General features: G+C 48.5%; 1 protein-coding gene across 1 annotated transcript in view; it reads left to right on the top strand.

Annotated features, from left to right (window-relative positions):
- The first annotated feature begins 7,958 nt into the window (after positions 1–7,958).
- Positions 7,959–24,886, top strand: part of LOC119967081 (serine incorporator 1-like) — a 65,527-nt gene continuing 48,599 nt past the window's right edge. The window contains exon 1 of the mRNA XM_038799136.1: positions 7,959–8,130. Coding sequence (XP_038655064.1) covers positions 8,092–8,130 — 39 coding nt within the window. The 5' untranslated portion in view covers positions 7,959–8,091. The remainder of the gene's footprint in view (positions 8,131–24,886) is intronic.

Here is a 24,886-nt window from a genome sequence, read left to right as displayed (position 1 = left end):
GATGGAAGAAGTTGGAAAAGTGAGTAAGCCGGGTGGGAGGGATCCTTGATTATGCTGCCTGCTTTCCCCCGGCAGCGGGAGGTGTAGATGGAATCAATGGATGGGAGGCAGGTTTGTGTGATGGACTGGGCGGTATTCACGACTCTCTGAAGTTCCTTGCGGTCCTGGGCCGAACAGTTGCCATACCAGGCTGTGATGCAACCCGAGAGGATGCTCTCTATGGTGCATCTGTAAAAGTTGGTAAGAGTTAATGTGGACATGCCAAATTTCCTTAGTTTCCTGAGGAAGTAAAGGCGCTGTTGTGCTTTCTTGGTGATAGCGTCGACATGAGTGGACCAGGATAGATTTTTGGTGATGTGCACCCCTAGGAATTTGAAACTGAGTGGATCTGTTGGGGAGAGCCTGCAGAGAGTCGCCTCGCTCCGGCGCCATCATCTAACCACTGTAGTAATGTGGGAAACAACATTACAATGTATATGGAACAAGTTCAACAAGCAGCAATGGGCAGATCTTTTATTTTAGTGATATTGTTTGGTGCCTTTTGATGATTCTAACACTGAGGATTTGAGCATTTGCCATGTTGAATGGTTTCCTTCGTCTTCAAGCTGTTCAAAACAGTTTTCAACTCCCACTTCAAATTTTTATTTAATTGAGTTCTCTGTATTGAGCAGTTCATGGACTATGGAAGTGAATATGTCCCTGTGTTTTTTCAATTGCCTCAGCTTTATTTTGATAGTGAAAACTACAGGTACATATTCACTTCCATAGTTGTCATCAAGGTAGGTCTTTGCTTGTTGAACTGCATTTTGGAATCTGCTGTTTATTGCCACATAGACAATTTGATTTCTAGTCCTGTCACCAGGACTTTTCCAGATGTATTTCCTTTCTGGGTGGTCCTTGAACCAGTTATTTAGAGTAACCTTATCATTTGCTGTTCATCGATGATCACATTTCTCCTCTTTTGTTGGGATCACCGAGGCCATGAGGTCAAACAAAAATGGGAGTGGGTCGCAAGATAGTGCAGTGGTTAGCACTGCTAAAGACCCAGTTTAAACCCGGCCCAGGGTCACTGTTAGTGTGGAGTTGGCACATTCACCCCCATTGTTTGCGTGGGTCTCACCTCCCACAACCCGATGATGTGCAAGGTAGGTGGATTGGCCACGCTAAATTGTCCCTGAATTGGAAAAAAATAATTGAGTACTTTAAATTTATTTAAAAAAACAAAAAATGGTAGACAGATTAAATATTAGATGTGATGGAGGACAGAAGGAAGGTAAAACAAATAGATCAATGGAAATATAGGGAATGGGGTTAAAGCATCAAAGAAAATCTGTTGAAGAGAAGGAAAAATCTTTTTGTTGAACAAACAATGTGAAGGAATAGAAAAACACAAAAACACAGACTCAAGAATAATGCCTAAAGCTATTAGGGAAATGACCGAAGACGTAGGGCGAGATTCTCCCAAAACGGGAGAAATCGTAAAGCTGCTGTAAAACCCGGGCGGGTTTTACGGCAGCGCGCCCCTTCCCGACCGGGGACCGATTCTGGTCCCCGGTCGGGGCTAGCAGCCCGACGCCGTAGGCTCCGGCAAGACGGGCTTAACGAAAATCGTTAAGCCCGCTTGCTGGAGTTAGCGCCGGCTGACGCGTCATATGACGTCAGCCGCGCATGCGCAGTTTGGAAGACTCCAACCCGCGCATGCGCGGGTGACGTCATCGCGTTTTTGCGTGAAACCCGCGCATGCGCGGGCCGGGTTGCCCCTCAGCCGCCCCGCGAATGGATACTGCGGGGCGGCGGAAGGACAAGTAGTGCGCGGGCATCGGGCCCGCTGCCCGCGATCGGTGCCCACCGATCGCGGGCCCATGGCACCCTTGGCACGGCCATGGTACTGCCGTGCCAATCGGTGGCATGGTTATAAAAAGCGAGTTTGTGACGCCGTTTTTACGAACGGCTCACGTAGAGATCAGGGCACCCTTTCAAAATGGCGGCCTGATCTCTGAGTTCAGCTCCCTAGTGTTAAATAAGATTCTGAGGGCATGATTCTTCAGCCTTATTACACTCTCGCTCCAACGCAATTAGGCCAGTGAATAACGGAAGAGGCCAAAAACAAGGACTGCACCCGGCACCAAACAGTTGCGTTGCAACTGGCCCACTCTCGTAGGTGAAATCGGGACCTTGTTGTACTGTGGCAAGAAATCAATTACACTACTTATGCTCAATTTCCATACAATTAACGAGAGCCACCCCATATACCTTCCATCATTCAGCGGCCTTCCCGGCAAGTGCTTACGCTGGCGTCGATTAGTAATCCTTTTGAAAAACATGAACCCGGTGGAATGGCTTCTGTGTGGAGCTGAGGAGGTGAGTATTCAGCTTTGCTCACAGGCAAAGATCCCGGGGACACTGGGCTTGCCACCCCAGTGCTCGGTGAGGGATGGAGGACCCTTGGCTTGGGTTTGGGGACCCTCCGCAGGAGTGGGCCCCCATGGGAGGGTGGGGGAGGGTGCGCTAGGGGTGCAACTGGGGGGCAACCACTTGTGGCACCATCATGCCAACACCTGGACCATGTGTGTCCATTCCTGGCAGAACTCTTGTCACTGCCTGCCTGCCCCACCGACCACCCATAACCCCCACTGGCTGCCAAGGCCTCTGGCCACGCCGCTGAAGGCTATTGCTAACAGAGACTTGGCAATCATGGCTAAGTGAGCACTTCACACAACCCAAGTAGATTCCTGTGGGCCAGGGGGGTGGTCGGGCTATGAGTCATTGCCTAGCATCCCAATCACACCTTGATGCCTGGACACTGTGCTTGAACACTTTGAGAGGCAGCACCATGCACGCAGCAGCCAACATCCCAACATTCAGGGGATGGGACACAGCTCCGGGGACATGTCCATGGCCGGAGGGTGGGTGGGTGGCATGGGAATGGGCAGATGCCTGGAGAGATGGGCCAAGGGTTCGGAGGTCAGCCCGCATTGCTGAAGAAAGTTTATTGCGTTTGACAATTTGCCACCCTCCCGATGGTGCTGCACCCACCCCCACCCCCTCTCCGCCAACCTACCCCCCCCATCCATTTCCCCCTCCGCCGGTGCCCTCAGTGATCCTTGATGTGCTTTGCCATTATAGCTCTACCACTACATCTAGAGGTGTCCACAGGATGCACATCAGTGGCGGAGGCAGCCAGCAGCTTATCTCATCCCGTGCCTTCGATGCTCCTGGTGAGCGTCTTCTCGGGTTCTGGGGTCAGAGGCCCTGGCTCACTTGTCAGTGGCACATGCACAGCCACGCCACCCTGTCCCGTGTGCTAGCTGCGGGATTTAGCCTCATCAGAGGGGTAGGAACCTGGGTGAGCTGGTGGCCACTGTCGCCACTTCATGGGACGGTCGGGGTTGGCACTCAGCCACTCCTCCTCAGGCTCGGTGCCCATAGGACCCAGGGGTTCACCTTGGAACTGAGGGGCAGCTGGTTCAAGCCCTGGCTGCCTCTGCATCATCTGGCTCTGCCCATCCTGACGGTTCCCGATGTTCTGCACCATGGTGTCGATGCCCTCGGCGATGCTCCTCAGTGACTGGGACAAACTCTGCAGCACCTCGGCCGTGCCCATCTAAGAGTGGGCATGATCCCGCAGAATCTCATCAAGGCCAGCCTGGTACTTGGTGACATGACCGAGCGAGGTGGGAATTCTGTTGAGACCCTCAGCCATAGCCGTCACCGATTGCCTGATGCCTTCGATCCTTCATTAAAGGTGCCAACGTTGTGCATCAAGTTATCCACTGTGATAGCCACCCTCGCAGTGTTGGCCTCAGTGCCATGTATCTCTTGTGCCCACTCTCTGGAACTCCTCCAAGCCGCTATGGACCTGCTGGAGTGTCGCTGACATCTCTCTCTGAATGTCCCGGGCGCTCCCTAAAGTCTCCATCAGCTCCATGTAACCCTGTTTCAGAGGCTCAGCATCAGGCTGGGATCCAGCGGATTCCTGGGATCTAGCAGCCCTCCGACTGCTGTCTCGTCTGGGGGTTCCTGCCTCCACCTAATGTACATCAGCAGCGGTGTGGTGCTCACCAGATTGTGCCCCCAAAGCCTGACCACTAACATTTCCCACCGAGGTTTGTGTATCTGGGCTGGTAGAGGGTGGGGATGACAGCTGTGTCGCGACTTTTACTGTGGCATTCTCAGAGCTCTCCTTCAAGGTGTTCTCCTCGGAGTCAGGAGAGGGTGCCACCCGGAATGGGCCGCCATTGTCGACTGGAGGACCTGCGGGAGAATGGACATGTGGTCATTAGGAAGGTTGAATCAGTCAGTAAGGCAAATACACGTTTGACAAGTCCTCCAGGTGGAGCCCAGTGATTCCTCACCTCTGTGGCATCCACCAGCCTCTGCATGGGTGACCACTCTGTCCTCGGCCACACCAGTCACCTCCAGGGCACACTCCCAAAAGGTGGCGTGGATTCTTATGTCCGGCACTCCACCACCAATCTGGGCCCTCTCCTGATGGTTGTGGGAGAGATTTTCCTCAGGAGACAAGAGAGCGCATCATTAGCCACATGCGTGGTTCACCATGGTGGGGGAAGGGGTATGTATAGGAGGGGTTGGGGCGGTTGAAGGGGAAGCGGGTGGAGGAAGGCCTGGGGGGGTTGAAAGTGATGGGGGTGGATGCTCCCATGTTGGCCGGGGGTGGGGTGGGGAGGGAAGAGGTCTCAGGGGGTGGGAGCTATGGTGTCTCCTCACTCGCGCTGCCGGGTTTAGGTCATTGACCTTCTTCCTGCACTGGATGGCAGTCCTCCTGGTCACACTCCTGGTGCTCACAGCCGCCGCCATCTCATCACGGGCAGCACTAACTGCCTTATGGCTCACCCTCTGGGGGAACAGGAAATCCCTCCTGGCCTCCACTGCATCACTGCATCTAATAATAATTTCTTCTCACGAGTAGGCTTCAATGAAGTTACTGTGAAAAGTCCCTAGTCTCCACATTCCGGCGCCTGTTCGGGGAGGCTGGTACAGGAATTGAACCTGTGCTGCTGACATTGTTCTGCATTGCACGCCAGCTCTTTAGCCCACTGTGCTAGTAGCCTCCCAAGGTCAGCAACCTTGAATCTTGGGGCTGGTCTCCTTGGTGCTATTGTTGAGAGGTGGCTGACCAAGTGCTGCTTAAGTGCTGCTCAACCTTGTTAGCAGTGCGCGGGGGGGGGGGGGGGGGGGGGGTGGTGTCGAGGGCCAACGGGCGCGGTGCCGGCGAATCAGCTGCCGAGCCTTCATTTGTGATGTGAAGCCCATGAGGCCTCGTTAAATGGACCAATTAATGTTGAATAGAGTTGCTTGCCCTGCTGGGCCGTGTGCCTGAAAACTCGCAGCAATACCCGCTCGCAACCGCACTGAGAAATCTTCACGGAGAATCGGCCCTGAGTGTGGGCTAAACTGGTGAGAAACTCCCCAGGGTCCAAAAAGGTGACTAATTGTCATTGGATAGTGGTGGGGAACTCGCTGGCAGAGCCGATTGGAAATTCCCTGAAATACAAATGAACTGAGGAATCTTTGGGGAGATTGCGCCCAATGTTTTTATTGCCAACTCTGAAGAAAAACTGCATAAGATTTTGGATCGATTGGTGAGTGAAAGTGAGAAAAGGGCTGAGCATAAATTGTAAGCAAACAAAATGTCTAGTACTGTTTAAAAAGAAAATCAAACCTGAATGTAAAATCACAATGAAGAATGAAAAGATCAAACAGGTAGACATATTTTGCCACCTATGTTTAAGTATGTTAACGTCAGACAGAAAGTAGACATAAATCAGAGGGATTGGAATGGCCAAATATGCATTTCAAAAAATGAAAAAAGAATATGATTGATTTAAAATTAGTAGTGAAAAAATTGAGAATCCCAGATTGCTACATCACACCAATGTTGACATAAGGAAGGCAGTGTCGAACAATGAGTGAACCAATACCGAGAAGAATTGAGGCTGCAGAGTTCTGTTTTTTAGGTGAACAATGAAGATACTATGGACAAGTCACACTACCAATAAAAAGTTTTTAGATTTGACCAGGCAGACCTTAGCGAAGTGCCCTTTTCACCCGCAGCTGCTGCAGGTCGCGTTGCGGGCCGGGCATTGGTGTCGCGGGTGTTGGGGCTGGCCGCAAAAATGGCACGATAGTCCTCCCTGGTGGGCGGGTGGCCACGCAGTGCAGACCTGGGGCAGCCTTTGGTCGGAGGGTGATGGGGTCGCGTGATCGGCCGGGAACGCAGTTAGGCTTTGGAAAGCGACCTCTAATGAGGTCGCTAGTTTTACCGTGTCCTCCAGCTCCTGGGCCCCTTTCTCGAGAAGACGCTGCCACACATAATTTGATCGGACCCCTGCAACATACACGTCTCGGACGGCGGGTTCCATGTGCTGAAAAGCTGTTACGGCCTGGAAGTTACAGTCGCGTGCTTTAAGGTCACGCTTTAAGGTCACACAGATAGTCTTCTAGCGACTCCCCAGGGCGCTGGCGGCGAGTTGTGAAGATGTGCCGCACGTAGACTTCATTCACGGGCCGCACGTACAGGCGATCGAGCATCGCGAGGGCCTCAGTATAAGAGTCAGCTTCATTAAGTTGAGTAGAAATACGATGGCTCACCCATGCATGGAGGAGACTGAGTTTCTGTTCATCTGTAACAGAGGAGGTCGTCGACGCAGCCAGGTAGGCCTTGAAGCACCGAAGCCAATGCAGAAAAATTTCCTTTGCTTCTGCGGCCTGTGGATCGAGTTCCAGTCAGTCAGGTTTGATTCCATAGTAGTTCTTTAAGCCGATTCAATTGATGCGACCATCAATTCCACCAGAGACACGAGTTGGAGTAAACTGTGGCTTTAATCGGCTTACAACTGAACCTGCCTGCGACTATGCTGAACTGAAGACGGAATCGCAGGACCTCAGCATTTATACTTCCTGAAGGGGGTGGAGCCGAGGGCGGAGCCCTGTACATGCTCCTCATCTTCCCCTGTGGGCAGAGCCGTGCAATGGCTCACAGATGGAGCCCACAGGGACACAGTAATGTACAGTGTGAATTACAGTGATTGCACAGTCACCACAGGCAACTAGGGAATTTTCACAGTAACTTCATTGCAGTGTTAATGTAAGACTACTTGTGACACTAATAAAGATGATTATTATTAATGATTTAGAAAGTCTGCTGTGGACAGGAAAGATTGCTGGCAAAAGAGATCGAGATAGACAAAGAACGATCTTAATGAGCCTCAAACTGGACGAATATACCATTAAGGAAGATGATCCACGCCCAAGAGCAGGATTAACATGGAGGTTCAAGGACACAATGCCCACTTGGGCATGGTCTCTGAAAGGAGAGATAATGTTGCTGAGATATTTTACAGATTGGCGGGGCAGAAATCGCCTGCTCTTTCCAATGGCGTTATATTTTATATCCAACTGAGAAGCCGGATGGCTCCCCGTTTTAAAGTCTCAGCTGTGAGATATGGTATCTTCACTGGACTGGAGTGTCAGTGTTGATTGTGGCCTCCGGCTTCTGGAGTGCGACCTCAACGTACAGCTTTCGACGCAGATAAATGTGAGGACAAACAGGTTGATACGGATTGTGCCAGCTTGCCTTTCCATGACTGGAAGAGTATTTGGGCAGAGGTCCTCCAAGCTCTGAGGCGGACATGTGCAGTGTCATTGAACGGTCCTCCCTGCCTGGCAGTAAGCAGTCTTACAACACCAGGTTAAAGTCCAACAGGTTTGTTTCGAAACACTAGCTTTCGGAGCACTGCTCCTTCCTCCTTCATTCATCTCCGAAAGCTAGTGATTCGAAACAAACCTATCGGATTTTAACCTGGTGTTGTCAGACTTCTGACTGAGCTCACCCCAACCCAACGCCGGCATCTCCACATCATCACGGCCGCCTGGCAGTGGCGCTGCCGAGTCTGAGGCGAGGGCGGACTCAGGCGCCGCCGAGTGTTTCCGGAAAGAGCCGAGCGGGACCAGGTAAACGGAACCCGGACGCTGCCGAGTGAAGCTCGGCCAACAGAAACCGGGAAGAGCTACGGGTGGTGAGAGTGTCTTCTCAGCGGCTCAGAGGTTCAGAGCTCGGGACCCGTCACCATGGGAGCCTGCCTTGCAATCTGCTCCCTGGCCAGCTGTGTGAGTACCATTAACCGCGGGGATACTCTCTCTCTCAGGGGCATTCGGCTCTACTCCAGCCCGGGGCTCCTCTCCCTCCTCTGACCAGGCCTGTCAACCTTCCCTCATCCGGCTCCAGGATGTGGCATGTTGGCTTTGATCCTAACAATAGACCTGTGTGTTCAAGTGGCTTTGGGTTTGCTTTTGGTGACCATAAGTCACAGCCCTGACATCCCCCCCTCATGTTGACAGCAATACCTCCTTATCTCTTATTTTTTTTAAAGCTGCATCTAATTATCAGATTTCTCACCAGGAACTGGGAATTCGTGCAGTTGAACTGAAGTTTTTATGTTGGAAACTAATCTTTCACTTCCTGTTTGACGGAGTTGGTCTCAGGCCAGCTTCGGTTCCCACATCATGTTTTTGTGAATTGTTTTGAAATTTTTGTAACTTTTACCTGTTTTAAGGAAGAACGATTTGTGATTATATTCTGTGGAAGTATTTGCGGATGAATAAGGGGTTGTTATTTTTTTGGTCGCCCAAGTCGTGTAGTTGTAAGATTGGCGTCATCAGTCAGGTGCTTAATTTCGCAACACGAGGAGTGTGCCCTTTTAAAAGGACGCTCACGCTCTTGCTGGTTATGAGGGGTACTTGACGGAATAAGCACATGTTGTTCCTGACTTGTAAACACTGCTAATGGTTGCAGCTCACGTAATCTTATTTACCTGCCCTGTTTTCCTCCTGATAGCAGATGTCTGACATCTGCAGCTGAGTCACTGAGGTTTGGGTTTCAGTTCTGTATTGCTTCAATCCAGGACATTACAATACGTCCTAATGTTTATTTGAGTGATTTTATTTCTCTTTCTCTCCTTGCCACCCCTACTCCGTCAGTAGAGCAGCGTAGATCTGCCTGCATGTTGCGTGTTTAATTATTAAACTGGGTTATCATACTAAATTAATTTTTCATGGTACAAAATTAGAATTATATGTAATCATTTGTCTGAATTATTCATTCACCTGAATAGGTTATGATTTCATAGAATTGACAGTGCATAAGAAGGCCCTTTGGCCCATCAAGTCTGCATTAGCCCTCGGAGAGAGCACCCTACTTAAACCCAACCTGCGGCCTATTCCCATAACCCCAACTAACAAAGGGCAATTTAGCATGGCCAATCCACCTATCCTGCACATCTTTGGATTGTGGGAGGAAACCGGAGCACCCAGAGGAAACATTCACAGTCCTAGTGTGAATGTGCAGACTCTGCACAGACAGTGACCCAAGCCGAGAATTGAACCTGGGACCTTGGAGCTGTGAAGCAACAGTGCTAACCACTGTGTCACCGTGTCGCCCGAAGACGATGGGCTGGATTGTCCGCACCCTGACGCCAAAATTGCGGTCGGCGGTGGGGTAGAGAATCCCGTTTAATGCTGAAATCGGGCCCTCCGCCGGTTTGACGATTCTCCGGGCAAAGAAAAGCTGCGTCACCGGGGAGTATGCCGCGCTGCCGGGGGCCAGTGCCAGAGGCCCGCTCTACTTCCTCCGCCCACGACCGGCCGAGTTCCCGACAGCATGGAACTAACCTGGTATTGCCGAACGGGGTACTTGCATGTCAGCTGCAGACTCAGTCCGCGGCTACCCTGGTCGGGGACGGGATGATCGGAGGCCAGAGGGGGCCCTTATAGGCAGCCGGGGAGTGCTTGTGTGGGGTTTGAGGGTCGGGTCCAGCTCCGCGGTCCGAGTCCGCCATGGACCATGGCACGGCCGCTGGAGGCCACCGCCGTGCGCATTTGCGGCCTCTGACCTGGAAGTGCGGGGGGCCCGTATCTGCAGCAAAAGCTGCGAGATTTACTCCGGGTCCCTGCTAGCCCCCTGCAGGTCTATGAATTCACTGGTGTCACTTTTTTCCAGTATTTGCAAGAGTAAAACTCTGTGGCTTTGACGCCAGCATGGAGACATAGTCTCAATAATTGAGAATCCAGCCCAATGTTTCATGGTCATCATTAAACTTCTTTTTAATTCCAGTTTTTATTGAATTCAAATTCCACCATCTGCCCTGGTGAGATTTTAATCCCAGAGAATTACCCTGTGTCTCTAGATTACTAATCCAGCGACAATACCACTACTCCACCACCTCCCCAACTCCCCAAAATTTTATCAAACATAGTGTTTCCAGCGCAGAAACAGGTCTAACAGGTCCTTGCCTGTGTTTGAGTTTCCATCCACCCTTCTGATCACCTCAATTTATCCTTCTATTCCTTTCCCCCTTGTATGTTTACCTTTTCCTTCAATTTGTCTATGCTCATCACCTCATCAATTTGGGTGGCAATGAGTTCCAATCTCTGGGTCAGGATGTTTTTTCTGAATTCACTGTTTGGTTTATTGGTGATATTTTATGTTCAAAGGTGTTCTGGTTTCTACTGCAGATGGAAACCTTATCTCTCTATCATAAGATCTTTATCAGATCACAGCTTCAGTTTTTTATTCTCTAGTGAAAAGTGCCCCAACCTGTTTTAAGATTTCCTGAAGTATAACAACGTAATTCTGTAAGAATTACAACACCAGTAATGCGACATGAATCCAAGATCCCGGTTGATCTCCAGGTAAGCGTTCTCCAAAGCGGTCTTCAGGACACGTGACAACGCAGATTGACAACACGTGACAATTGTGTCCCGTTTTGCTGTCTTTATCTGAGGAAGGATGTTCTTGTTATGGAGGGAGTGCAGCAAAGGCTGACCAAAATGGGTCCTCGGACTGTCATATGAGGAGAGACTAAATTGGTTAGGATTATATTCATTGGAGTTTAGAAGAGTGAGAGGGAACCTCATAAGTTATACAATTCTAACAGGATTAGACGGTGTAGATTCAGAAAGAATGTTCCTAATGGGGGGGGATTCCAGAACTAGGGGTCATAGTTCCCGTACCAGCCTCCCCGAACAGGCGCCGGAATGTGGCGACTAGGGGCTTTTCACAGTAACTTCATTTGAAGCCTAGAACATAGAACATAGAACAGTACAGCACAGAACAGGCCCTTCAGCCCTCGAAGTTGTGCCGAGCAATGATCACCCTACTTAAACCCACGTAACCCGTATCCCAACAATCCCCCCATTAACCTTACACTACGGGCAATTTCGCATGGCCAATCCACCTAACCTGCACATCTTTGGACTGTGGGAGGAAACCGGAGCACCCGGAGGAAACCCACGCACACACGGGGAGGACGTGCGGACTCCACACAGACAGTGACCCAGCCGGGAATCGAACCTGGGACCCTGGAGCTGTGAAGCATTGATGCTAACCACCATGCTACCGTGAGGCTCCCCTACTTGTGACAATAAGCGATTTTCATTTTTCATAGTTTGAGGCTAAGGGGTAAACCTTTTGAGGACTGAGGTGAGGAGACATTTCTTCACCCGGAATGGTGAATCTGTGGAATTCACTACCACAGAAAGTAGTTGAGTCCAAAACATTGTATAATTTCAAGAAGTAATTAGACATAGGTCTCGGGGCTAAAGGAATTGAGGGATATGGAGGGAGGGAGGGGGGGGGGGGGGGGGAGACATGATCAGGGTATTGAACTTGATGATCAGCCACAATCATAATGCATGGTGGAGCAGAATCAAAGGGCCAAATGGCCTCCTATTTTCTATCTTTCTATGTTTCTCTGCTTTTCAATGTCAGCACTCTGAAAACAAACTTCCCAATGCTGTTATCTTAAATGGTTTTATTAATCTGTCATTATTTTTTCGTAATTTGTGGCCCTGTATACCCCTAGATATTCGTCTGCTCCATTTTTCACACTAGTTTTTCAAGCAGTATGTGATCTCCTTATTCCCCAAGCAAAATGTACCGCCTCCCACTTACCGATATTGCAGTGCATTTGCCAATTGCAGACCTGTTCTGCAAGTCATCCTGAATTTGTCAGAGTCCTCCTCTGTATTAATCATAGCCCCAAATCAAGTGTAGTATGAAAATTTTAACATTGACCTGACTCGGAAATTGGAAGTACAATGGAGATCAACAGTGGCCCTGACACCAATCCTTGTGTTCCACCACTTCCCACCTTTCTCAGCCTGAGTAGCTATCTTTTAACCCATAATCTTTTTGCTTCGTAGCCAAATTTGTATCCAGTTTGCTACTTGTCCCCTAACTCCACAAAGTCTGACCTTAGTTGTGAGTGTACTATGTGGTATCTTAAATAAGGCTCACTAACTTCATATTTATATTCAAGGCATTTTCACAAGACAATTCAATAAACAACCACACCCCACCTGCTCTCCTAACGCCAACCCCACCTCGCATTCTCCATTTTGACCCTCTTGACCCCCCCCCCCCCTTGCTGACCCTTCAAACCTCCTTAAATAAATCAATACGTGGCTTCCACCTCCTGATGAACCTCTCTGCCGAACTCCTCAAAGCAAACTTGACTTTCTCCAGCCTCAGGAATTCTGCCAGGTCGCTTACCCACACTCCCGCTTTCGGCGGCTCTGAGTACCGCCACCCTAGCAAAATCCGTCTCCGGGCTATCAGGGAGGCAAAGGCAAAAATAGTGGCCTCTGTCACTCCTTGGACTCCCAGGTCTTTTGACACCTGGGAGTATCGCCACTTCTGGACTCTGAACCACTTCCACACCCACCACGTCCGAGAACCCCTGTCAGATCCCTCTCAATCTCAGACACGTCCAAAACATGCGGACGTGATTTGTGCCCCCCCCCCCACCCACACCGGCCACACCTATCCTCTACCCCCGCAAAGTATCTACTTGCCCTCGCCACCGTCATATGAGCCCTATGTACCACTTTAAACTGGATGAGGCTTAACCTCACACATGACTAGGTTGCTTTCGCTACTGCCCATGTCTCCGCCCCCACCTCACCTCCCAGATCCTCCCATTTACGCTTAATATCCCCCACCAGGGCTCCCTCGCATTCCACCAACTAGTATGACATCTGATACCTTCCCCTCCCCTATTTTGTCCTTTGACAGCAACTTGTCCTGCATCCCATGAAAGGACGACACCTCTCTCTTTACAAAGTCTCGAACCTGCAGGTACCTAAAGCCATCCCCCCCAGGGTAACTCGCACACTTCCTCCAAGTCTTCCAGCCCCGTGAATTTGCCCCCTATAAACAAGTCGCTAAACCACTTAATCCTTGCCTGCCGCCATCCTCAAACCTCGCATCCAGTCCCGCCGGTGCAAACCTATGGTTATTGCAGATCGGCGCCCACACTGACGCACTCTCTAGCCCCAGATGCTGCCTCCACTGCCCCCACACTCTTTTTGAAATGAAATGAAAAAATGAAAATCGCTTAGTGTCACAAGTAGGCTTCAAATGAAGTTACTGTGAAAAGCCCCGAATCGCCACATTCCGGCGCCTGTTCGGGGAGGCTGGTACGGGAATTGAACCGTGCTGCTGGCCTGCCTTGGTCTGCTTTAAAATCCAGCTTTTTAGCCCTGTGCTAAACCAGCCCCTTGAGCCAGCCTCTTTCGGGCTGACACCACCACTGCCCGCTGAGTACCTGGCCGGTGAGAACGGTAAAGGCGTCAACAACAAAGCCCTCAAACACATACCCCTGCACAATGCTGCCTCCCACACCGATCCCTCCCCCACAGCCCATTTCCTGACCACAGCAAAATTCGGCACCCAATAATAGTTCATATTCGGCAACGTCAGCCCCTCACTCCAAGAGCCTGCCAGATCCACGGGGTCTTCCCCGCACTCTCAAACCCAGAGATCAGCCTGTTGACCTTACTAAAAATCGACTTGGAAACAGAAATTGGGAGGTTCTGAAATATAAACAAACCTCAGCAGCACCATCATTTTCACTATTTGCACCCACCCCGACAGTGGCAGCACATCAGGCCTTTTAAAGTCCCTCTTCATCTGCTCTATCAGCCGAGCCAAGTTCAGTTTTTAATATGTGCTACCTGAATACCCAAACATCTGAAACTTGCCCCCACCACCCTAAACGGCAACTCCTCACGTCTCCTTTCCTGGCCTCCAATCAGGAACACCTCACTCTATCCCATGTTTAATTTGTATCCCGACAACTGGCTAAATTCCCCCATGATTTCCATGATGCCTCCGAAATTGCTCACCCCCCCCCCCCCCCCCCCCCTCCCAACTCAATCCCTCTCAAGTCCCTCGATGCCCTAAGCACCATTGCCAGTGGCTCTATCGCCAAGGTGAAAAGCAATGTGGAGAGCGGGCACCCCTGCCTCGTCCCACGATGCAGCCCGAAGTACCCCAAACTCACTCGATTCGTCTGCACGCTCATGACTGGTGGTTTCTATAGCAGCCTGACCCAGTCCACAAACCCCTGCCTGAACCCAAACCGCACCAGCACCTCCAGCAAATACTCCCGCTCCACTCGATCAAATGCCTTCTCCGCGTCCATTGCTACCACTACCTCTTGCCCCTTCAAAAGCATCATAATTACATTAAGTAGCCTCCTCACATTTGCCGTCAATTGCCTACGCTTCACAAAACCTGTCTGATCCTCGCCTATCACCCCCAGGACACAGTCCTCAATTCATAATGCCAACACCGTTGCCAATAACTTGCCGTCCACTTTCAATAGTGATATTGGGCGATACAACCCACACTGCTCCATGTGCTTGTCCCTCTTCAAAATCCAGGAGATGGAAGCCTGCGACAATGAGTATTAGCAGCTAAACATTCCAGGATTTAGATGTTTCAGGCGGGATAGAGGGGGATGTAAAAGGGGTGGTGGAGTTGCGCAACTGGTTCGGGGGAATATCACAGCTGTACTACGGGAGGACAGCTCAGAGGGCAGCAAGACTATATGGGTAGAGATCAGGAATAAGAAGGGTGCAGTCACAATGTTGGGGTTTACTACAGGCCTCCCAACAGCCAGCGGGAGATAGAGGAGCAGATCAGTAGACAGATTTTGGAAACGAGTAAAAACAACAGGGTTGTTGTGATGGGAGACTTCAACTCCCCAATATTGACTGGGACTCAGTGCTAGGGGCTTAGACGGGGCAGAGTTTGTAAGGAGCATCTAGGAGGGCTTCTTAAAACAATATGTAGATAGTCCAACTAGGGAAGGGCTGTACTGGACCTGGTATTGGGGAATGAGCCCGGCCAGGTGGTAGAAGTTTCAGTAGGGGAGCATTTCAGGAACAGTGACCACAATTCAGTACGTTTTAAAGTGCTGGTAGACAAGGATAAGAGTGGTCCTGGGGTGAATGTGCTAAATTGGGGGATGGCTAATTATAACAATATTAGGCGGGAACTGAAGAACCTAGATTGGGGGCGGATGTTTGACATGGGGGAGGCTTTCAAATGTCAGTTGAAAGGAATTCAGAACCGGCATGTTCCTGTGCGGAAGAAGGATAAATATAGCAAATTTCGAGAGATATTGTAGGCCTCGTCAAAAAGAAAAAGGAGGCATTTGTCAGGGCTAGAAGACTGGGAACAGACGAAGCCTGTGTGTAATATAAGGAAAAGAGGAAGGAACTTAAGCAAGGAGTCAGGCGGGCTAGAAGGGGTCACGGAAAGTCTTTGGCAAATAGGGTTAAGGGAAATCCCAAGGCTTTTTACACGTACATAAAAAGCAAGCGGGTAGCCAGGGAAAGGGTTGGCCCACTGAAGGATAGGCAAGGGAATCTATGTGTGGAGCCAGAGGAAATGGGCGAGGTACTAAATGAATACTTTGCATCAGTATTCACCAAAGAGAAGGAATTGGTGGATGTTGAGTCTGGAGAAGGGTGTGTAGATAGCCTGGGTCACATTGAGATCCAAAAAGACGAGGTATTAAGGTAGATAAGTCCCCAGGGCCTGATGGGAGCTACTGAAGGAGGCTAGAGAGGAAATTGCTGAGGCCTTGACAGAAATCTTTGGATCCTCACTGACTTCAGGTGATGTCCCGGAGGACTGGAGAATAGCCAATGTTGTTCCTTTGTTTAAGAAGGGTAGCAAGGATAATCCAGGGAAATACAGGCCGATGAGCCTTGTGTCAGTGGTAGGGAAATTACTGGATAGAATTCTTCGAGACAGGATCTATTCCCATTTGGATAGCGTCATTTAAGATGTATCCAGACAGATACATGAATGGGCAGGGAGCAGAGGTATACAAATCCTTAGAAAATAGGAGACAGTTTTCGATAGAGGATCTGGATCAGCGCAGGCTTGGAGGGCCGAAGGGCCTGTTCCTGTGCTGTAATTTTTCTTTGTTCTTTGTTCAAATGGACGTATTAGCGAGAGGCAGCATGGTTTTGTGAAGGGGAGGTTGTGTCTCACTAACTTGATAGAGTTTTTCGAAGAGATCACAAAGATGATTAATGCAGGTAGGGCAGTGGATGTTGTCTATATGGACTTCAGTAAGGCCTTTGACAAAGTCCCTCATGGTAGACTGGTACAAAAGGTGAAGTCACACGGGATCAGGGGTGAGCTGGCAAGATGGATACAGAACTGGCTAGGCCATAGAAGGCAGAGAGTAGCAATGGAAGGGTGCTTTTCTGATTAGAGGGCTGTGACTAGTGGTGTTCCGCAGGGATCAGTGCTGGGACCTTTGCTGTTCGTAGTATATATAAATGATTTGGAGGAAAATGTAACTGGTCTGATTAGTAAGTTTGCAGACGACACAAATGTTGGTGGAATTGCGGATAGCGATGAGGACTGTCAGAGGATACAGCAGGATTTAGATTGTTTGGAGACTTGGGCAGAGAGATGGCAGATATAGTTTAATCCGGACAAATGTGAGGTAATGGATTTTGGAAGGTCTAATGTAGTTAGGGAATATACAGTGAATGATAGAACCCTCGAGTATTGAGAGTCAGAGAGATCTAGGTGTACAGGTCACTGAAAGGGGCAACACAGGTGGAGAAGGTAGTCAAGAACGCATAGGGCATGCTTGCCTTCATTGGCCGGGGCATTGAGTATAAGAATTGGCAAGTCATGTTGCAGCTGTATAGAACCTTAGTTAGGCCACGCTTGGAGTATAGTGTTCAATTCTGGTCGCCGCACTACCAGAAGGATGTGGAGGCTTTAGAGAGGGTGCAGAAGGGATTTACCAGGATGTTGCTTGGTATGGAGGGCATTAGCTATGAGAAGCAGTTGAATAAACACGGTTTGTTCTCACTGGAACGACGGAGGTTGAGGGGCAACCTGATAGAGGTCTACAAAATTATGAGGGGCACAGTCAGAGTGGCTAGTCAGAGGCTTTTTCCCAGGGTAGAGGGGTCCATTACTAGGGGGCATAGGTTTAAGATGTGAGGGGCAAGGTTCAGAGGAGATGTGCGATACAAGTTTTTTACGCAGAGCGTAGTGGGTGCCTGGAACTCGCTGCTGGAGGAGGTGGTGGAAGCAGGGAAGATAGTGACATTTAAGGGGCATCTTGACAAATACATAAATAGGATGGGAATAGAGGGATACGGACCCTGGAAGTGTAGAAGATTGTAGTTTAGACGGGCAGCATGGTCGGCACAGGCTTGGAGGGCTGAAGGGCCTGTTCCTGTGTTGTACATTTCTTTGTTCTTTTGTTATTTGAGGGGGGGGGGAGTTCCCGCCTCTGCCTTGCTTCATTATACGCCCTCACCAGCAGTGGCCCCAGGTCTGCCCCAAACCTTTTATAAAACTCTACCGGGAACCTATCTGTTCCTGCAGCCTTCCCTGCCTGCATCGTCCCCATACCATCCATCACCTCCCTCAGCCAAAATGGGGCCCCCAATCCGTGAACCAACCCCTCCTCCACTTTGGGGAAGCTCTAACCCATCCACAAACTGCCGCATCCTCTCCTCCCCAGTTAGGGGCTCCGACTTGTAGACCTTCCTATAAAATGCCTCGAACACCCCATTCACCCACCCCAGGTCCATCACCACCTTGCCCTCATCATCCCTAACGTTACCGATCTCCCTCGCCACCTCCCGCCTTCTCAACTGATTGGCCAACATCTTGCTCACCTTGTCCCCATATTAGCACACTGCCTCTCTGGCCCTCTGTACCTCCCCCACTGTCTTCCCAGTAGAAAGTAGTCTAAACTCCAACTGGAGCCTCTGCCTCTCCTTCAATAACCATGCCTCCAGCGCCTCCAAATATCTCCTGTCCACTCTCAAAATCACGTCCACCAGTCTTGCCTTCTCCTCCCGCTCCATTTTCTCCCTGTGCGGCTGAATTGTTCTGTGTCATTCAGCTCCACGCAGCCCCAAATGGCAACCCTCACCTGCTCACACACCTCATCCACCAGCAACCCACAACCCTCACCCATTGAAGGGTCTTCCCCTTGTCCAGAAAGCGGTGCAACCGTACCACCATCGCCCCTGGTGGCTCCCCTGCCTGCGGCCTCCTCTTCAGGGCCCTGTGTGCTCAGTCCACCTCCAGAGGCCAAACGAAGACACCTTCCCCCATCAATTTCTTCAGCATCCTTTCCAATTACACAGCGGCCTCTGCATCTTCAAAACCTTCAGGCATCCAGGCAATCCTAAACTTTTGCCTCCTGGAGCGATTCTCCAGATCTTCCACCTTCTCCCTCGGCGTCTTCAGCCTCTCCCGCATCACTCCCACCTCCGCCACCAACGAGGCCAACTGCTCCTTGTGCTCCCCCACCGCCTCCTCCACTTCTTCTGGATCGCCTGGCCCTGGGACTCCAGCCTCTGCTCAACTCACAGACAACAGCGGTTCCACCACCTTGGCTAGGTCTTCCAGGGCCTCTTTCCTCTGTTGCCAAAACTTATTGTTCAGGAGCTCTATACCAACTGCTCCGTCGATCACTGGGCGCCCTCCTTGTTCTCCGCCATCTCTTCCTATGGTGCACCATGAAAACTCTCGTGTTCCCACTGCTCTTTCTTTGCACCACTCCTTGTCCGCTGATCCATCCACCAACCACACCAGAGGGGTATTATCTTCCCCAGGCACTCCTGTACCTTTTACCTTCAAATACTATGCCATGGGGGTAGGAAAAGACTAAAAAAAATCCACCTTGAGCGGGAACCACCAAATGTGCGACCACTCACTCCATGGCCACCACCGAAAGTTAATTTCCAACATTTTTATGAAGTTTGTGCAATTGGTACAGTGTGAGTGGTATTTTTGTTTGGTTATTGAATGACTGAACTATTCCAAAATGAACACTACCTCAGGAAGTATGCAAAGAATGTTGTTTTGTGTGGCTCAGGCTGTATTTTGTACTTTAATGATGTGGATTTAAACAAACAATATAGATCAGTGTTTTTCAAACTTTTTCCAGCGGCCCTCTTTTACCCAGTGGCTGGCCCTCACAAGCCGCACCACGTTCACTTCCTATTTAGGTTTATTCACTTCTGTTCATTAAAAATCAATATAAATTATCTTCCTTACTTATGATTGTAAATTGTATTTAGTTCTGCATTCTTTAAGCCAAGATGTGGCATGGCAACAAAATAATTTCACCTTGTATACTGTAAATTTCACTCCTAATCAACAGTTTCACATTCTCGACACCGACATCGCTGGTTTTGTTCAATCGGATGTTTCCAACTCGAACCCGAGATTTAACTCTGGGCTCCAAAGTAACAAAAAGCTGCTGAGTTGACCTGAGGATTTTACACCTAGTATTCCATCCCACCTACCTAAACACATTCGCTGATCTGGTTGCACTATGTTAACATAGATACTTGAATTCAGCTTCAAAGAAATACAATGACTCTTTTTCCTCTCATCAGCTTACAGATTCAAAATAAATGTCCAAAATTAGACAATACACTCCTTTTCTGTGCATTAGCCACCCACATTTTTCAGATGTCATCTCATTTTAAATTGATATTTTTAAAAATTCATTTACAGGATGTGGGCGTCACTGGTTAAACCAGCATTTGTTGCCCATCCCTAGTTTCCCTGCAGAAGATGGTGGTGAGCTGCCTCCTTGAGCCGCTGCAGTCCCTGAGGGTACAGGTACACCCCAGCATAGTTAGGGAGGGAGTTCCAGGATTTTGACCCAGCTATAAGGAAGGAATGGCGATATATTTCCAATTCGGGGTGATGAGTGACTTAGAGGGGAACCTCCAAGCGGTGGGGTTCCCAGGTTTCTGTTGCTCTTGTCCTTCTAGATGGTAGTGGTCATGGCTTTGGAAGGCGCTGCCCAAGGAACTTTTGATTGATTTATTGTCACATGTATAGAAGTACAGTGAAAAGTATTTTTCTGTGGCCAAGGGAACGTACACAGTACGTACATAGACAAAATATCGACCGAGTACATTGACAATTGGTACATCGACAAATAGTGATTGGTTACAGTGCGGAACAAGGGCCAGAAATGGGGATGTTCGCAGATGACTACATAACGTTCAGCATCATTCGTGACTTCTCAGATAATGGATTATCATGGAATTTACAGTGCAGAAGGAGGCCATTCGGCCCATCGAGTCTGCACTGGCTCTTGGAAAGAGCATCCTACCCAAGGTCAACACCTCCACCCTTTCCCCATAACCCAGTAACCCCACCCAACACTAAGGGCAATTTTGGACACTATGGGCAATTTTGGACACTATGGGCAATTTATCATGGCCAATCAACCTAACCTGCACATCTTTGGACTGTGGGAGGAAACCGGAGCACCCGGAGGAAACCCACGCAGACACTGGGAGAACGTGCAGACTCTGCACAGACAGTGACCCAGCGGAGAATTGAACCTGGGACCCTGGCACTGTGAAGCCACAGTGCTAACCTCTGTGCTACCATGCTACCCAGGTGTCTACTGATTGCTAACCAGAGAAACACCCATTAATCCCCACTCTTTGCTTTCTATTAATTAACCAATCCTCTATCCATGCTACTACTTTACCCTTAATGCCATGCATCTTTATCTTATGCAGCAACCTTTTGTGTGGCACCTTGTCAAAGGCTTTCTAGAAATTCAGATAAACCACATCCATTGGCTCCCTGTTATCTACCGCACTGGTAATGTCCTCAAAAAATTCCACTAAATTAGTGAGGCACGACCTGCCCTTTATGAACCCATGCTGCGTCTGCCCAATGGGATAATTTCCATCCAGATGCCTCGCTATTTCTTCCTTGATGATAGATTCCAGCATCTTCCCTACTACCGAAGTTAAGCTCACTGGCCTATAATTACCCGCTCTCTGCCTACCTCCTTTTTTAAACTGGTGTCATATTTGCTAATTTCCAATCCGCCGGGACCACCCCAGAGTCTAGTGAATTTTGGTAAATTATCACTAGTGCATTTGCAATTTCCCTAGCCATCTCTTTTAGCACTCTGGGATGCATTCCATCAGGGCCAGGAGACTGGTCTACCTTTAGCCCCGTTAGCTTGCCCATCACTACCTCCTTAGTGATAACAATCCTCTCAAGGTCCTCACCTGTCATAGCCTCATTTCTATCAGTCACTGGCATGTTATTTGTGTCTTCCACTGTGAAGACCGACCCAAAATACCTGTTCAGTTCCTCAGCCATTTCCTCATCTCCCATTATTAAAACTCCCTTCTCATCCTCTAAAGCAGTGCTTCTCAAACTATCTGATGTGGCGGACCGGCAGTTTTTTTTCCAATGTGCCAGGGACCGGTGAGCGAAACAAGCCAATCCAGCTGGGGGTTCAGGGGGGGATGTGAACCCCCAGTTTTTTTTTTTGAGATATGTCTTATTGCAGGGGCATTTTGAGACTATCTGTACTAAACATGAGGACATGATGTCTTATTCATTCTAAGGCCAGTCATCATTGACGTAACAAGTCTTCCCAGTGTGCCAGGGACTGGTACCATTTTGTGCCATATAAATAATTGTATACAATCCGACAAAATATTATTTGAACATTCGTAGTAATATTCATTTATACTGGAAAAATATAATGGATATATAATAAAAGGATCTTATAGAAACATTTAAAATTATGATGGGAATAGATAGGATAGATGCGGGCAGGTTGTTTCCACTGGTGGGTGAAAGCAGAACTAGGGGACATAGCCTCAAAATAAGGGGAAGTAGATTTAGGACTGAGTTTAGAAGGAACTTCTTCACCCAAAGGGTTGTGAATCTATGGAATTCCTTGCCCAGTGAAGCAGTTGAGGCTCCTTCATTAAATGTTTTAAAGGTAAAGATAGATAGTTTTTTGAAGAATTAAGGGTTATGGTGTTCGGGCTGGAAAGTGGAGCTGAGTCCACAAAAGATCAGCCATGATCTCATTGAATGGCGGAGGAGGCTCGAGGGGCCAGATGGCCTACTCCTGCTCCTAGTTCTTATGTTCTTATGTTTTTTATGTTCTCAAATGAAATGAAAACGCCTTCTACCTAATTTTCCTCAAACCTTGGCAAAGCCTGGGCATATATAAATGAGATCCCCAACAGGTCTTTGACTATTACGCTCTTTTTCACTATCCTCATCACTATCATCCAACTATACGTTTCCATTTCCGTCTGCCAATTTTAACTGACTGTCATGTTTCCCAGCCATTTTCTGAAGTTCAAACTCCCTCTCTTTATCTTTTTACCTGATCTGTATCTTCCTTTCTTTTTCTTTTTTCTGCAAGGGCTTCTTTCTTTTCTCCTTTCTTTCTCTTTCCTTTTTCCTCTCTCTCACTTCCTTTTTTTCCTTTCTCTCATTTGTATTCAAGCCGCTTTAATTCTTTCTCATGTTCCATTTGTTTAATTTTCAACTGAATGTTTGCCATTCCAATCAATCAAACGGCATTTCAGGCAACTTTAAATGCTTAACCACCTTTTCGCATTTTGCCCGCTAATGTTCACTGCAATGCTTTTTCCAAATCTAACAGGCTGCTTTTAGTCTCTGTCGGTAAGGTACTGCGTGTCACCGTCTCCACCCCCACCCCAACAATTTCTGAGCCTCTGAAAGAGCCATTGTCCACAAGACACTCCCCACTTAAACTAAAAATACCACACCGGAAAAGCAAAAATCCTTCCTTGTCTCAAGTTCAAAAAAGCCAATCCAACAGATAAACTTTTATCCCCCTCGTGCCCCCAATTGTTATGGGAGAGGTGTTTTTGGAACCTCAAAATGTATGAAGGAGTTCAGCCAAACCACAACTTTAATCTATTGTTGCTTTTTAAGCACATGGCTTAGTCCCCAGGTGTGGTACTACAATTATGGACATGTGGTGTTTAAAAGAAAACAATGCTTATTCCATGGACTCAAATTAACCTTTTAAATTAACATGAGATCTTTTAACACCCCTTAAATCAAAGATAACCCCGAAAATAATACAACACAACCCAATCCTGCAAACTGTTTCTTTACACATACAAAAGACTTAACAAATCCTTCAAACAGAAGCACATTAGATTTATATTCGTAACTGAGACCGCTTTACAATTCCGATTTCACCAAATAATTAAGAGATAGTGCTTCATGGCACAGTTCGCCGGTAATGCAGCTCACAGCCACACCCAAGTTTTGCGCAAACTGAAACTTAAAAAAACAGAAGCCGAAGTGAGCTCAGCTCCCCCCTGTGACATCACTTCAGTAATTTGATCAGCTTCCTTTCTTAAGGGTAAATTTCTTAAGCATCCAATTATTAAAGACACTCTCACATGACACTATTCTCAAAGTAATCCCCGACTGAAACTTCAACCATTTGGCCGGGCTCATTACCCAACACCAGGTCCAATTTGACCCATTCCCGAGTTGGACTATTTGTATACTGCTCCAGAAAACCCTCCCGGAGGCTCCTTCCAAATTCTGCTCCATCTAGACCTCTGATACTAAGTGTATCCCAGTCAATATTGGGAAAATTAAAATCCCCTATCACCACCACCCTGTTGCTCCTACATCTTTCCATGATCTGTTTACATATTTGTACCTCGATCTCACGCTCGCTGTTGGGAAGTCTGTAGTACAGCCCCAACATTGTTACCGCACCCTTCCTATTCATGAGCTCTGCCCATATCGCCTGATTGCTCGAGTCCTTCATAGTGCCCTTCTTCAGCACAGCTGTGATATCCTCTCTGACCAGTAACGCAACTGCTCCACCCCTTTTTACTGCCCTCTCTATCCCGCATGAAACATCGATATCATGGTGTCCACAAGTAACAGTTGAAGTCATATTGTCACTATGTCCTTGAACTGTTGTGATGACCTTTCGTAGGATTCTAAATCTGCAGAACTAAATTCACAAGGCCGCACACAATTTATTGTGTCACAAACATAGGGCAGTCGTTTACGGATGTCTTGCATGTTTCTTCTGTTAACGTATTGCCGCAGTTTCCTCTCAGACTCCTGAAGCCATAGTGTGCCCCTCAGAGGATTGACTTACCTATAGTAAGGAGGCGCTTTCAGCGAGTACAAGTCAGCATATCCACTGTTCGGGACAAAAGAGAAAACATTGTTGGCACGCCAGCATGGACATTCTTACCCTTGGTTACAGTTGTCGTATCCCTGAAGTTGAAAATCGGATGTGGTGACTGCATTGGGAGTTATTGTCCCCCAACGTGAATGGAATGCATGCTTGGAGTCTTGATCTAGGCATTGGCCAAGCAGCTTTGAGGAGCACAACTGGAATACCATTGGGACCGATGGCTTTATTGTTTCCCGTCCGGTCGAGTTGTTGTTGCAGCCATGAATCCCTGATGGGAAAAACATTTTGCATTCAGTCGTTGGAAAGCTGTTTTCAGTTTTCTTTGGTAGTCACGTCGAAAAATTGAGGAAACCAGATTTTTCACTTAATCTCTGAACTTGGACTGAGTTTCTGCATAAATAAGGGAGTTTGTACAGCAATTTGAATTCAGCAGCATTGTTCCAACTTGTCGAATCGCTATGCCGAAGGATTATAATAATTTAGAGTGCTCCCTGAAAATGTATAATATAAAGCTCCTCAGA

The sequence above is a fragment of the Scyliorhinus canicula genome, chromosome 1, assembly GCF_902713615.1.
Source record: "Scyliorhinus canicula chromosome 1, sScyCan1.1, whole genome shotgun sequence".
In the NCBI taxonomy this organism is placed as follows: domain Eukaryota; kingdom Metazoa; phylum Chordata; class Chondrichthyes; order Carcharhiniformes; family Scyliorhinidae; genus Scyliorhinus; species Scyliorhinus canicula.
Note: the sequence above shows the minus strand (reverse complement) of the source record. Positions and strands in the feature narration are given on the sequence as shown.